Source organism: Mercenaria mercenaria, chromosome 12 (genome assembly GCF_021730395.1).
Source record: "Mercenaria mercenaria strain notata chromosome 12, MADL_Memer_1, whole genome shotgun sequence".
Classification (NCBI taxonomy): domain Eukaryota; kingdom Metazoa; phylum Mollusca; class Bivalvia; order Venerida; family Veneridae; genus Mercenaria; species Mercenaria mercenaria.
In genome coordinates this window covers 191,707-206,161 of record NC_069372.1, presented here as the reverse complement: position 1 = coordinate 206,161, position 14,455 = coordinate 191,707, and the positions used below count along the sequence as shown (strand labels likewise).

Sequence of the window (14,455 nt, the reverse complement as noted above, 5' to 3'; positions counted from 1 at the left end):
GACTTATTTGAAATTTCATTATTGTTATTAGTTGGACTGAGACAATCAGGGTAGATAACTATGGACTGATTTTATGTCAAATTACCTCCCTTTATTTCAAATTAAAATGGGTATATCACCATAACTAACGAAGATACTGATCTGAAATTTCATTTATGTCAACAGATTTTTTTGGCAGATCCTTCTTTTGTTCACTTACAATATTTTTTTTTAATTACTTCCCTTTTACATTACTATAAATAGCTTATTTTTAGTAACTTTTTTATTATTGGCCGTAGGGAAAAACCGAGACCACTTGTCTGTGGTACAACATGGATGGTACCTCCAATTTTTAGGTGTATATGACATATCTATACCTTGTAAGATTTTTTTTTTCTTTTTGGTTAAATTTCTTCCTTTTGTTGTTCCTGTCCTTTCGACTTAGATATTTTTTCTGAGGACCTTCTTGTCCTCAAGTGCAATGATAACAGGTGAGCGATATAGGGCCATCATGGCCCTCTTGTTTGTGCATTGCACATTAAATTTTCATAAAACTTACAGTTTGATAGTGCTGGTATCTCTGAGATTCTGTTTGACAACACAATGTGTGACTTAAATTAGGTCCTGTCAGTTCTCAAGTCTACCTCTACCAAATGAGGAGGCGTTACTACTGAGCCATGTGTTAACAAAAGTGAAATCTTCTAATAATTTCTTTTAAATACAAATTTATTAATTGTCTGGTTTCTTAGTTTCTTTTTATATTTGTACCCCCACCAAACATATTTTTTTTGTGTGGGGGTGGGGGGGGCTATATAGGAGTCAGTTTGGCATGTCCCGTCCCGTCCCGTCCCGAAATCTATATGCCTGGAAGGATTTTAATTTCACTTTGCATTATTATTCCTTAAGACCAGATGACGTGTTGAACACATCACCTATGCCTGATGGTTAAAGGTCAAAGGTTAGATATTTGGTTTTTGCTCCGTAATTTCTATGTGCCTGGAAGGGTTTTATTATGCCCCCCTTCGAAGAAGGAGGGGTATATTGTTTTGCAGATGTCGGTCGGTAGGTCGGTCGGTCTGTCGGTCGGAATGTAGACCAATCCGTTTCCGGATGATAACTCAAGAACGCTTGGGCCTAGGATCATGAAAGTTGATAGGGAGGTTGATCATCACCAGCAGATGACCCCTATTGATTTTGAGGTCTGTATGTCAAAGGTCAAGGTCACAGTGACCCTGAATAATAAAACGGTTTCTGGATGATAACTCAAGAACACTTGGGCCTAGGATCATGAAGGTTGATAGGGGGGTTTGGTAATGACCAGCAGATGCCCCCTATTGATTTTGAGGTCAGTATGTTAAAAGGTCAAGGTCACAGTGACCCTGAACAGTAAAACGGTTTCCGGATGATAACTCAAGAACTCTTAGGCTAGGGTCACGAAAGTTGATAGGGAGGTTGATCATGACCAGCAGATGACCCTATTGATTTTGAGGTCAGTATGTCAAAGGTAAAGGGTTTTACAGTGACCGGGAACATTTAAAATGGTTTCCAGGCAATAACTCTAGAACGCTTGGGCCTAGTGTCAGGAAAATTGATAGTTAGGTTGGCCATGCCAGCGATGACCCTTATTGATTTTGAGGTCATTAGGCAAAGGTCAAGGTACATTGGCCAGGAACATTTAAAATGGTTTCTGATTTTTCTTGTCCAAAAATAGGGCTAGGGCTTTGATATTTGGTATGTAGCATCATTAGTGGTTCTTACCAAGTTTGTTAAAAATTATCCCTCTAGGGTAAAATATGGCCCTGCCCAGGGGTCATATGGTTCATATAGACTTAATCTATAGGGAAAAACTTAGAACCTTCATGTCCATAACTACATCATTCAAATTTGGACCCCATGTATAGTTTTGAGTGGCAAGATGAACCTTGACATGAGTTGACCTTGATCTTGACCCAGTGGGCCTACTTTTACATTTCTGTAGCTACAGCCTTCAATTTGGACCACATGCATAGGTTTGTGTACCGAAAAAAAAATTTGACCCTTTTTATTGACCTAGTGACCTACTTTCACATTTTGAAGGTACAGGCTTCAAATTTGGACCACTTGCATAGTTTTGTGTTCCGAAATAAAATTTGACTTGATTTTGACCTAGTGACTACTTTCACATTTTCAAGCTATACAGCCTTCAGATTTGAACCACATGCATAGTTTTGTGTACCTAAATGAACTTTGATCTTGAGATTGACATAGTGACCTACTTTCACATTTCTGAAGCTACAGGCTTCAAATTTGGACCGCATGATATTTTTGTGTTCTGAATTGAAATTTTACTTTGATTTCACCTTTTACCTACTTTCACATTTCTAAAGGGCCAAAAGTTTTCCCAAATTTTGGGAAACCCCAAACCATTTTTTTGAAACCGAATAAAAATTTGACATTGATTTGCCCCTTCCTTTAGTCTTAAAATTGGGAACATTCAAAAAGGCTCAGGGGAGGCCCCAAAGACCCATTTTTAATCTCTTGTTTTTTTAAAATAGGTTAAAGGTCAAGGTCGTTTAAATTCCGGGAAATGGTAGAATTTTTTGTTTCCCATGAGCTTTATAATTTCTGTTCCTTGGGGGCCAAATTACTAATGCATCAAGGGGGCATTTCGTGTTCGATGAGCTTTTTGTTAAAAATTTGGATTTGATTCAAATTTAAAATATTTGTTCAACATATAAACCCTTTAATCATATGACAAAAAGGGCTAAAAAAATTTTTGCCCCCAATTTTTCTTTAAAATTAGCCCCCCCCCTTTTTATTTAAAATTGCGGGTTTAAAAGGGTTTTGAAACACTTTCATTTATCTCATTTATTTACTAAATGGATTTAAATTAAAATTAAAATGAAAATTCCCCCTTATCCCCCACATCAGGTGAACAAGGTGAATAAACTCTGACACCAATTTTTCATGAATTTTCCCCCCTTTTACAAAGGGAACTTGTTTTTAATTTTGAGTTTTTCACAATATCTCGGTTTTTACGAAATGCATTTGAAAAACTTGAGAAAGTTGTTCCCCATCCCCCACTAAAAAAGGGCATTTTTTTTTTTTTTTTTTTTTTTTTAAACCTTTTACTGGGGTTGGTGCGCGGAAAAAACCCAAATAAATAAAAAAACAAACTAAAAAAAACTTTTGGGGACAGGTACCCATCCCCTTGGGAAAGGGGAATTTTTTTTCGTTTTTTAAACAAAAAGGGGAAGTTTTTACCCCAATTAAAAGTTACTGCTTTTTACAAAAATTTTAAAACTGGGTTTTAATCATTTTAAAATAATTTTAAACTATATAGAAGCAGTATTCTTCCCTTTTGAGGCACTATAAAAACAAACTTGAAAGAGAGTTCATATTTAGTTGGTCAAACAAAACCCGTTTTTAGGGGAAATTTTCTTCCCGAAAAAAGGGGGGAAAAAAAAAATTTTTATGAAGGGGGAATTTGGTTTCCCATATTCGGCCCAAAAAAGGCCCCAAAAGAGTGCCTGTAAAAGGGAAAACAAGTGCATAAACTCTTGCAAACCCAAAATTACCTGAATTATACCCCCCTTTTTTTTTTAAGTTAGAATTTTACTTTATAGTGTTTTGATACATTTTTTTCTGTTTTATATTTTTTTTCACAGACTCAAATATTGGTAATTTTTCATCCCCCATTGGAGGGCTTTTAAAAAAATCCCAGTGACAGTTTTGACAGATTTAAAAAGTTTTTTGGGGCGGTGTAAAAAATCAGAAAAAAAAGGGAAAGGATTTTACTTTGGTACAAACCCCCAATTTTTAGTCACCTGTCACAAAAATGACAAGGTGGCCCTTTTTTGACGCGCGGGGGTTTTCTCCCTTGTCCGTCGTCCGTGTGCGTGCGTTCCGGTTTTTTTCCGTAAAAATTTTTGCTTGTGACCACTTAGAGGTCACATTTTTTATGGGATCTTTATGAAAGTTGGTTTAGAAATTTTTCATTTGATGAATCTAGGTCAAGTTTGGGAAAAAAGGGCAATCCATTCCCAAAAAAATAGGTCAAATAGGGGCTTAAAAAAAGAAAAAACCCTTTTGACCCTCTTTGAGGCCATGTATTTCACAAAACCTTCATGAAAAAATTTGGGCGAATGTTTATTTGATGATATTTAGGTTAGGTTTTGAAATGGGGGCACATGCTATCAAAAAAAAAGGTCAGTAGGTTAAAAAAAGAAAAACCCTTTTGACCTCTCTAGAGGGCCCTATATTTTAATAGAAACTTCATGAAAATTGGTAAAAACGTTCAACTTTATGATTCTAGGTCGTTTTTGAAACTGGGGGCACGTGCCATCAAAAAAATAGGTCAGTAGGTCAAAAAATAGAAAAACTTTGTGACCTTTCAAGGTCATATTTTTCATAGGATCTGTATGAAAGTTGGTCTAAATGTTCATCTTGATGATATCTAGTTTAAGTTTGAAAATGGGTCACGTGCGGTCAAAAACTAGGTCAGTAGGTCTAAAAATAGAAAACCTTGTGACCTCATAGAGGCCATATTTTTCATGAGATTTTCATAAAAAATTGGTCAGAATGTTCATTTTGGGATGTATCTAGGTCAGTTTGAAACTGGGTAAAGTGCCTTAAAAAAAACTAGGTCAGTGGGGTCAAAAAATTTAGAAAAAACTTGTGACCTCTCTAGAGGCCATACTTTTGAATGGATCTGTATGAAAATTGGTCTGATGTTCATCTTGATGATATCTAGGTCAATTTTCGAAACAGGGGTCATGTGCAGTAAAAACTAGGTCAGTGGGTCTAAAAAAAAAAAAACCCTTGGACTCTCTAGAGGCCCATACTTTTAAAGGGAAATCTCAAAAAAATTTGGGTAAAAATGTTATTTGATGAATCTGGGTCAAGTTCGAAACTGGGTTTTCCCTTCAAAAACTAGGTCATTTGGTTAAATGATGAAAAACCTTTTCCCCTTTTAAAAGGCCATTTTTTTCGTGGGATCTGTTGAAAGTTGGTCTGAATGTTTTTGAGATATCTGGTAAATTTCGAAACTGGGTCTGTGCGGTAAAAAATAGGTCAATAGGTCAAAAAATAAAAAAACCTTGTGCTCTTAGAGGCCATTTTTTTATGAGATCTTCATGAAAATTGGTAGAATGTTCACCTTGATGATATTAGGTAAGTTCGAAAGGGGGCCCCGTGCCTCAAAAACTAGGTAAAGGAAAAAATTTAAAAAAACCCCGTGCCTCTAGGGCCATAATTTTCATGGCATCTGTATGAAATTTGGGTTGAATTTTTCTCTTGTGATATTAGGCAAGTTCGAAAGTGGGTATGTGCCTCAAAAAGTGGTCGTGGTCAAAAAATAGAAAACCTTTGTGCCCTCCTAAAGGCCATATTTTTCAAGGGTTTGTATGAAAAGGGTTTGAATTTATCTTGAGAATTAGGAATTTTCAAAAAAAGGGTTATGTGCGATCAAAAACTAGGCAGTAGGTCTAAAAATAGAAAAACTTGTGCCTCTAGAGGTTACTTGTAAATGGATTCCAAAAAAATTGGTAGAATGTTCACTTAATGTATCTAGGTAAGTTTGAAAATGGGCCCTTGCCGTAAAAAATAGGTTAGATCAAAAAAAAAAAAAACTTTGTGACTTTCAAAGGGGGCCTATTTTCATGGGAGAGAAAGTTGGTCTGAATTTTTCTTGTGATATCTGGGTAATTTTAAAACGGGCCACGTGCGGTCAAAAATAGGTCAGGGGGTCTAAAAATTAAAAAATCTTTTGATTTAGAGGCATTTTTTTTAAATGGATTTCATGAAAATTGATCTAAAATTTTCACTTGATGATTTGGTAAAGTGCAAAAGGGACCCGTTCCTTCGAAAATAGGTCAATAGGTCAAAAAATAGAAAAACCTTGTGACTCTCTAGAGACCAATTTTTAAGGTCTTCTGAAAATTGGTCGAATTTTTATCTTGATATTTAAGTCAGTTCAAAAATGGGTCACATGAGCTCAAAAACTAGGTCACTATATCAAAAAATAGAAAAAACGAGTCATATCAAACTGGGTCATGGGGGAAGAGGTGAGCGATTCGACCTCATGGTCCTCTTGTTTTATGTAGTTATGGCCCATTTCCAATTTTAAAATTTCCCAAAAACCAGGTTGCCGGAAAAATAATATGATAGGTTGACGATTTAGAAAAAATTTTGTACAGGGGGTAACATCATAAAAACGGGCCCAATTTCGTTTTAAATTTTGCAGCTTTTGTGGGCCTGTCTTTTTTAGGGTTGCCTTTTCTGTGACAAGACCGTATTGTGGGGGTATTCGTCCCCCTGTGACAGTTCTAGTTCTGTATTTTAAAAATAACAAAAATAAAAAAGTTTTCCTTTATTTATAAAGTTTTATTAACTTTCATGTTAAAAGATTTTTGGGGGTAATAATTTTTTTTTTTTGTTTGAAGAAAAAGGGGTTTTAAAAATTGTGGCCTCAACGCGAAAAAGTCTATCTGCCCCTATTTCTTTACAATAGATGTTTGCGTTTATGGGGCCCGGTTATTCAAATTGAATGATCAGTTTTAGCTCACCTGTATGCGACAGGGTGAGCTTTTGTGATCGCCCTTCGCCCCCCTCCCCTTTTCCCTCCACAATTTCTTTTGAACCCGATAGAGGGGAAAACATTTTGCAATTGATTTTAATAAAAATTTTCACACAATTGTATTGTTATTTCGATTCCTTCGAAAACTAGCCTGATCCCCTTTTAGGTTTGGTTATGTCCCCTTTAAAAAGGGCCAAAAAAATTTAAATTTGGTTGTAACACGATAGGACCAATTTTGCAAATTTAATTTAATCAAAATTAAAACAACTTTTATTGCATAATATCTCGGTTTCTTCTAAAACTGGCCAGATCCCATCATGGGTTTCAGAGTTATGTCCCCTTAAAGGGCCAAAATTTGCTATTTTGGCATTTGCAGCCATATTATATATAGAGACTTCATTAATTTTATTTTTTGAATTGATACAGACTTGCAAAATATTTTTAACAGCAATAGATCTTGGATTCCATGATGAGTCTGGCAGATCTAATCATAGGTTCTGGAGTTACACCCACTGATTGACCCCTGAAAGAGCAAAAATTTGGTAATATTTACCTTGTGAGCAAGGTAGAAGTGACATTTTACACTTTATTTTAACCACACTTACACACAACTTAAGTCACAATAAGATCTTGGTTCCTTTCGAAAACCAGCTAGATTCCATCATTGGTTCTAGAGTTACTGCCCTGAAACGGGCAAAAATTTCTGTTTTGGGCCTTTCAGCTATCTATTGATTTCATTTATGCTGTAATTAGATACAAACTTGCACAGAATGTTTATCTTGATGATCTCTAGGCCAAGTTTGAAACTGGGTCATTTGGTTTCAAAAATTAGGTTATCAGGTCATATCCAAGGAAAAGCTTGTTAGCACCCTAGATGCCACATTTATGACCCTATCTTCGTGAAACTTGGTCCGATTTTTTATTCCTAGACCAAGTGCGAAACTGTTTCATGTGCTGTCAAAAACTAGGTCACATGCTCAAATTAAAGGAAAAGCTTGTTAACACTCTGGATGTCATATTTAAGTCCCTATCTTCATAAAACTTGGTAAGAACATTTATCTTGATGATCCCTAGGCCATGGCAAGGCCAAAACTGGGTCATATGGGAAAAAACTAGGGCCAAAATTTGCTATTTTTGGCTTTTGAACATGATAGAGACCACATTTTGCAATTGAATCTAATTAAAGTTTAGGCATATCTTGGTTCAGTTTAAAAACTGGCCAGATCCGAGTTTTCTCATCATGGGTTCCAGAGTTATGGCTCTTTAAAGGGCCAAAATATGTTATTAGCTCATGAGCTTTTGTGATTGCCCTTCATCCGTCCGTCCATCTGTCGTCCGTCACAATTTCTTGTGAACACGATAGAGATCTGTTTTAATCAAACTTGCACACAACTTGTATTGGCATAATATCTCAGTTCCTTTTGAAAAATGGCCAGATCCCATAAGTCACAATAATATATGTTGGTTCCTTTCGAAAACCAGCTACATTCCATCATGGGCTCTAGAGTTACTGCCCCTGAAAGGGGCAAAATTTTCTATATTGGCCCTTTCAGCCATATAGAGGTTTCATTTATGCTTTGATTTGATACAAACTTGCACAGAATGTTTATCTTGATGATTCCTAGGCCAAGTTCGAAACTGGGTCATTTGGGGTCAAAAACTAGGTCACTAGGTCAAATCGAAGAAAAAGCTTGTTAACAATCTAGATGCCACATTTTTGACCCTATCTTCATGAAACTTGGTCAGAATGTTCATCTTGATGATTCCTAGGCCGAGTTGGAAACTGGGTCATGTGGTTTTAAAAAGTAGGTCACCCTTTCAAATCAAAGGAAGTGCTTGTTAACACTATACAGGCCATATTTATGACCCTATTTTCATTAAACTTGCAGATTGTTTATCTTGATGATTCCTATGCCAAGTTCAAAACTTGGTCATTTTGGTTCAAAAGCTAGGTCTTACCGTTCCGGTTAAAAGAAAGGAAAAGCTTGTTAACACTCTTGAGGCCACATTTATGATCCTATCTTCATGAAACTTGGTCAGAATGTTCATCTTGATGATTTCTAGGAAAAGTTTGAAACTGTGTGATGTGGGGTCAAAAACTAGGTCACCCGCTTAAATCAAAGGAAATGCTTGTTAACACTCTAGGGGCCATATCTTTGACCCTATCTTTGTGAAACTTGGTATGAATGTTTATCTTGATGATTGCTTTACCAAGTCCGAAACTGGGTCATGTGGGGTCAAAAACTAGGTCACCACTCAAATCAAAGGAACAGGTTGTTAACACTTTAGAGGCCACATTAATTTATGACCTTGTCTTCATGAAACTTGGTCAGAATGTTTGTCTTGTTGACTCCAAGTCCAAGTTTAACTTGTGAGCGATATAGGGTCATCATAACCCCCTTGTATATCTCTCAGATGAAACTCGCTTCTTTACCTCACTTTGGTGGCTGAACAACTAAGTTTCACTGAATGTAGCCACTTGTAAATTTATCTAAACTGACCACATAGAACATAAAATGAAAAAGGAAGAGTTTTAACCCAAACTGGTATCTAATACAGCAGATAATGTGTTACTTATTTTGTATTATCTTAGAAGATGGAATGTTTGCTAAAAATATGTTTATGTTTGATCCCTGGTATGTTGGTATTCTTCCGATATTGAATAAAATGTAAAAAAAAAAATGAAAATTATCTCATTTAGTGGAAAACCATTAGACCTTTGGTTTCCATACTTCATAAAGTGATTGCCTGTGGTGAGTAGATAACCCCTGTAGACATTTGGGTCAGTATGGGTCTGTAGGTCAAAGGTCAATGCCACCATAATTTAAAGACTGTATCTGGGTCACTCTGTTGCCTTCAAAATTGATCTGATGATTATTGTAGTCAGTGGATAGTCTTTAAGGGTCAGTTTGCCACAGGTCAAGGTCACAGTGACATTCTTATAAAGAATGATTTCTGACCAGTACAGGTAACTAGAACTGCCTTCAGTCTCTATAAATTATAGTGGTCGGTTGGTAGTTAGAGAATAATAGGTTAGTGCCGTAGATGAGAAAGTTTATTTGGCGAGGTGGAGGAGGTTATCGGGTGAGCCGAAGGCGAACCTGATAACATCCGGAACCGAGCCAGATAAACTTTCTCCATCTTAGGCACTAACCTATTATTCTATTTATCTTGTCATTACTTCATTTTCCAATATTTGACAATATATTTTACCAAAATTAGTGTGCGAAAACCGTTTTAATGACGTCATACTCGTAATGACGTCACTTATATAATGACATAATCACCGACACAGTAATGTGGTTACAATTAAAAAATCGCAATAACTTCTTCGTTTTTGAATAAAAACTCATTATTTGACCATTCATTTTCTAAGTCCGGACATTTCCAACACAGTGATGATGGTTTCATTGCAAAATTTCTTATGACAACAATATCGATCATAAGGTCACATGATCAACTGACCGTATATCACTGGTCACATGATCAACTGACGGTATATCAAGAAAGGTATACGGCACCCTGATATCGGGTCGAAAATACTGCAAGTGACCGGATAAATTTAGATAACCTCATTTGTTCAAGGTTATTACTTCAATAGATAAGAATGGCTTTGAGGATGAAAAATTAATGATTTGGGAAAACTAAATTTTGTCTACAGGGATCAAACTTCGTAGGATCATATCCTGTTACTAGATGACTCAAACAAAAAGGTCACAACATACTGGAGACTGAAAATTACTGGACTGAAAATTTGATGCCCTCCGTCGTGTTAGGCATGTGTGTTTTACCAATATCTTTTGTCATTTTAGTTGATGAAATGTAACTATTTTCAGGAAATAAGAGGATCCCTGGTGATAAAGAGTTAGTGTCCATTTCTGAACACATTGGAATGAATTGGGAAATGCTGGGACCTTTTCTTGGAGTACCTACACCTACTATTGACCAGATTAAGTTAGATAACCCCAGAACACGATTGCAAATATTCAGACTGTTTTATGTCTGGCGGGGCATGAGAGGTTCAGATGCTACTGTGGAAAATCTTTTGGCACAGATGAAAATGGCTCCTTCAGCTGTCAATATTAATTGGGATGCTGTGAATGGTAATGATAAGTTTATATATGTACACTGTTTCTTTTCATTTTTTTATGTGCACATGGCACAAATTTAGCTATATTGTTTAATATAAATTTAAAACTGCTTGAGCCATTAAGCTGAAATTGCACACATTTATCGATTTGGATATAAATTGCCCCAAAAAACTTTCTAAAACTGAACTGAACTAATGTAAGGAGAGAAGAAATAACCTCATAATTTTTCAATTCACCCATATATAAGTCATTACTTAAGATATTCAGTTTAAACATTTTATATTTATTATGTCTCCCACCACACAGTGGTGTGGGAGACATATTAATTTACTCCAGTGTGTGTGTGTGTGTGTGTGTGTGTGTCTGTCACAAAGCTTGTCCGCACTCTAAGTCGAACATTTCTCATCCGATCTTCACCAAACTTCAACAAAATGTGTCTGCCAAAAAGTGCTCGGCCAAGTTCGATAACTAGCCAAATCGGCCTAGGCACTTTGGAAATATGGCCCTTGAATTACCGAAAAATGCTCAGATTTTTGGCGCATTCCTGGAGCCAAAAGGACCCCTATACTACTCATGAGTAGTCATGAGTAGTATAGGGGTCCTTTTGGCTCCAGGAATGCGCATGCAGTCTGAGTAGTATAGGAGTCCTTTTGACTTGATGAATGTGCATGCGCTCTAGTAGGGCAAGTTCGATAATGAGCCAAATTGGTCCAGGCACTTCGGAGTTATGGCTCTTGAATTACAGAAAATCGGCCTTTTTACTCTTGTCTGCGCTCTAACTTGAACATTTCTCATCCGAGCATCACCAAACTTTAACAAAATGTGTTTGACCATAGGTCCGCGGCCAAGTTCGATAACTAGCCAAATCGGCCCAGGTACTTTGGAATTATGGCCCTTGATTTACCGAAAATTGGCCTTTTTATTCTCGTCCACGCTATAAGTCCAACATTTCTCACCCGATCTTCACCAAACTTAAACCAAATGTTTTTTACCATAACTCCTCGACCAGGTTCATTAACTAGCCAAATCGCCGGAGGCACTCCAGAATTATGGCCCTTGAATTACCCAAAATCGGCCTTTTTACTCTTCAAAGGTATATTTGTAGTGAGTAAACAGTATATAAAGACTGACTTGCTATTTAGATGATTAGGCAGTTGTGGGAGACATGCGCTTTTCTCAAAAGCAACTCTAGTTTATAGTGACATGTGTTTAATGTGACAAGATTAGTTTTCCCCCCTTTTTAGCTCAAGTGAACTGAAGGTTCAGGTTGAGCTATTAGTATAGATGGATGGTCTGGCATCATCTGGGTTATTTGGGGTTAAAAACTAGGTCACCAGGTCAGATTAAAGAAAAAGCTTATTTACACACTAGGGGCGACATTTTTGATTAAATCTTCGTAAAACTTGGTCAGATTGTTTGATATCATGAATTCTTATAGATTTCAAATCTGGTTCACGGTAAGCCTAAAGTGCGAAAATAAGGTTATTTTCGTGAAAATAGGAAATTTTTACGAAAATAAGCTATATTTTTTATATTTCTTTATTTTTTTTTAAATTCTTTTTTTACTTTCTTAAAGGCTATATTAGTACACACCTCCTTACGAAAAATGAGTGATTTTTATGTAATAATAAAGAAATAATCAGCATTTGTATGCCAACCGCGCTGATTTATAAAATAACCGTAATAAATGCGAAAATAAGCCATATCTTTTATATAAGTTTATTTTTTTAAAATTCTTTTTTTAGTTTCTTAAAGACTATATTAGTACATGCCTCCAATGAATGAATTTTATCTCGTGATAACGAAATAATCATCATTTATATGCCAACCGCGCTGAATTTACTTACGAAAATGACCGTAATAAATCGAAAAAAAGCTATATCTAAGTCTATAACAATACATGCCCCCATACGAAAAATGATCGATTTTAATCTTATAATAACGAAATAGTAATCACTTGTGTGCCAGACACGCTGATTTCAGTTACCGAAATAGCCGTAATAAATGCGAAAATAAGCCATATCGTTTTAACTTTATTATTTTTTTTAAATATCTTCTTTTACTTTCTTAAAAACTATAACAGTAAATACCTCTATGTGAAAAATCAATTATTTGTATCTTTTATTAATGAAAATAACGGGAACTATGTATCAGCCGCGTTTATGACGAAAATAATTTATGAACGAATCTATTTAAAACCTTGATATAACATATTACATACTTGGTGTTTAATTGTTTATTTTCTAAAAATCATCTTAAAGACTATTTTAGTACATGGCTATATACCAAAAAAAAAAAAATGAATGATTTTTTCAACCATGTGCCGATTTCGCTGATTTTATCTACGAAAATAACTTTAATAAAGTCACATCTTTTAAATCTCTATAATTTTTGTTGTTGTTGTTTTTGGTGAACGATACATGCATCTCATTTCAATGGGTTTCAACCAAATATAAATAATTATAATGTCATTCACAGAAGTTTTTTATGTCACCTTTTTCATTATATTAATATCTAAAATCATAATCAGGAAAACGGGTAATTTCAGTAAAATACATAGAAAAATAGTATATATCATATAAAATAACGATTTATGTTTCTTTGAAATAATATTGTTTCTCACCATAGTTCCCTTTAATTGCTACTACAAATAACATATCATTTTTGATTGGATTATCACACCTTGATTAATTGATTGTTGATATACAGCACGTGTATATTTATCTGCAGTGCGCATTGCAATTAACAATCAATTAAGCGATTGTGGTGACATCAGATAACGCTTTGGTGTATAAACTTCAAAGAAAAGTGCGACTATTATGAAAATATTTCTTTATTCATTTGAGAAATTGCTATTATGACTATCAGTATATATGCATTAATTTAAACAAGTTATTATCGTAAAAGAATGAAACGATAATCGATCTTTATTTTATCATTTGTCTACCAAATATCAGTGATTTTTATCTATAAACATGTGTCAACATTGTCTTTAAATTAACCAACATATGGCTTATTTTCGCACTTAATGTTATTTTCGTAAGCGATTTTAACGCACACATCTAAAGTATTTGCTGTTCATTTAGTTATTATTGGTATAAAATCAATTATTTTTCGTATATAAGTATGTACAAACATGTTCTTCAAAAATACAGAAAATGCAGATTTTTAAAATGTAAAAAATGAAACATATAGCTTATTTTCGCATATAAACAGTTATTTTTGTCAGCGATTTTGACGCACACATCTAAAATATTTGCTGTTTATTTCTTTATTACTGGTATAAAATCAATTATTTTTTCGCAGACAAGTATGTGCAAATATGTTCTTTAAAGTAACATAAAATACAGTTTTAAAAAATGTAAAAAATCATATATATTATATATAGCTTATTTTCGCATATAAAAAGTTATTTTCGTCAGCTATTTTGACGCTCACATCATAAATATTTGTTCATGTAGGGTCAAAAACTAGGTCACTTAGTGAAGTCAAAGGAAAATCTTGTTTACACTATAACCACCTTTTTGCTCCAATCTTCATGAAACTTTGTTCCAATCTTAATTGAAGTTGGTCAGAACATTTCCCTGTGAAATCTAAGGTGGGTTAAAAATTAGGTCCGGTTGGGTAAAAAAACTAGGTCACGAGGTTAAACCGAAGAAAAATCTTGTTTACACTCTAGAGGCCACATTTTTGCTCCAGTCTTCATGAAACTTGGTCAGAATGTTTATCTCCTTGAAAACTCGGAGGAGTTTGAAACTTCGTCATGTGGTGTCAAAAACTGGGTCACTAGGTGAAACATGTTTACGCTGTTATGGTGTGTTACTCTGCT

General features: G+C 35.0%; 1 protein-coding gene across 1 annotated transcript in view; it reads left to right on the top strand.

Moving 5' to 3' along the window:
- Window positions 1-14,455, top strand: part of LOC128545989 (uncharacterized) — a 56,475-nt gene that overhangs the window by 21,102 nt on the left and 20,918 nt on the right. Inside the window, exon 5 of the mRNA XM_053518894.1 lies at window positions 10,372-10,638. Coding sequence (XP_053374869.1) covers window positions 10,372-10,638 — 267 coding nt within the window. The remainder of the gene's footprint in view (window positions 1-10,371; window positions 10,639-14,455) is intronic.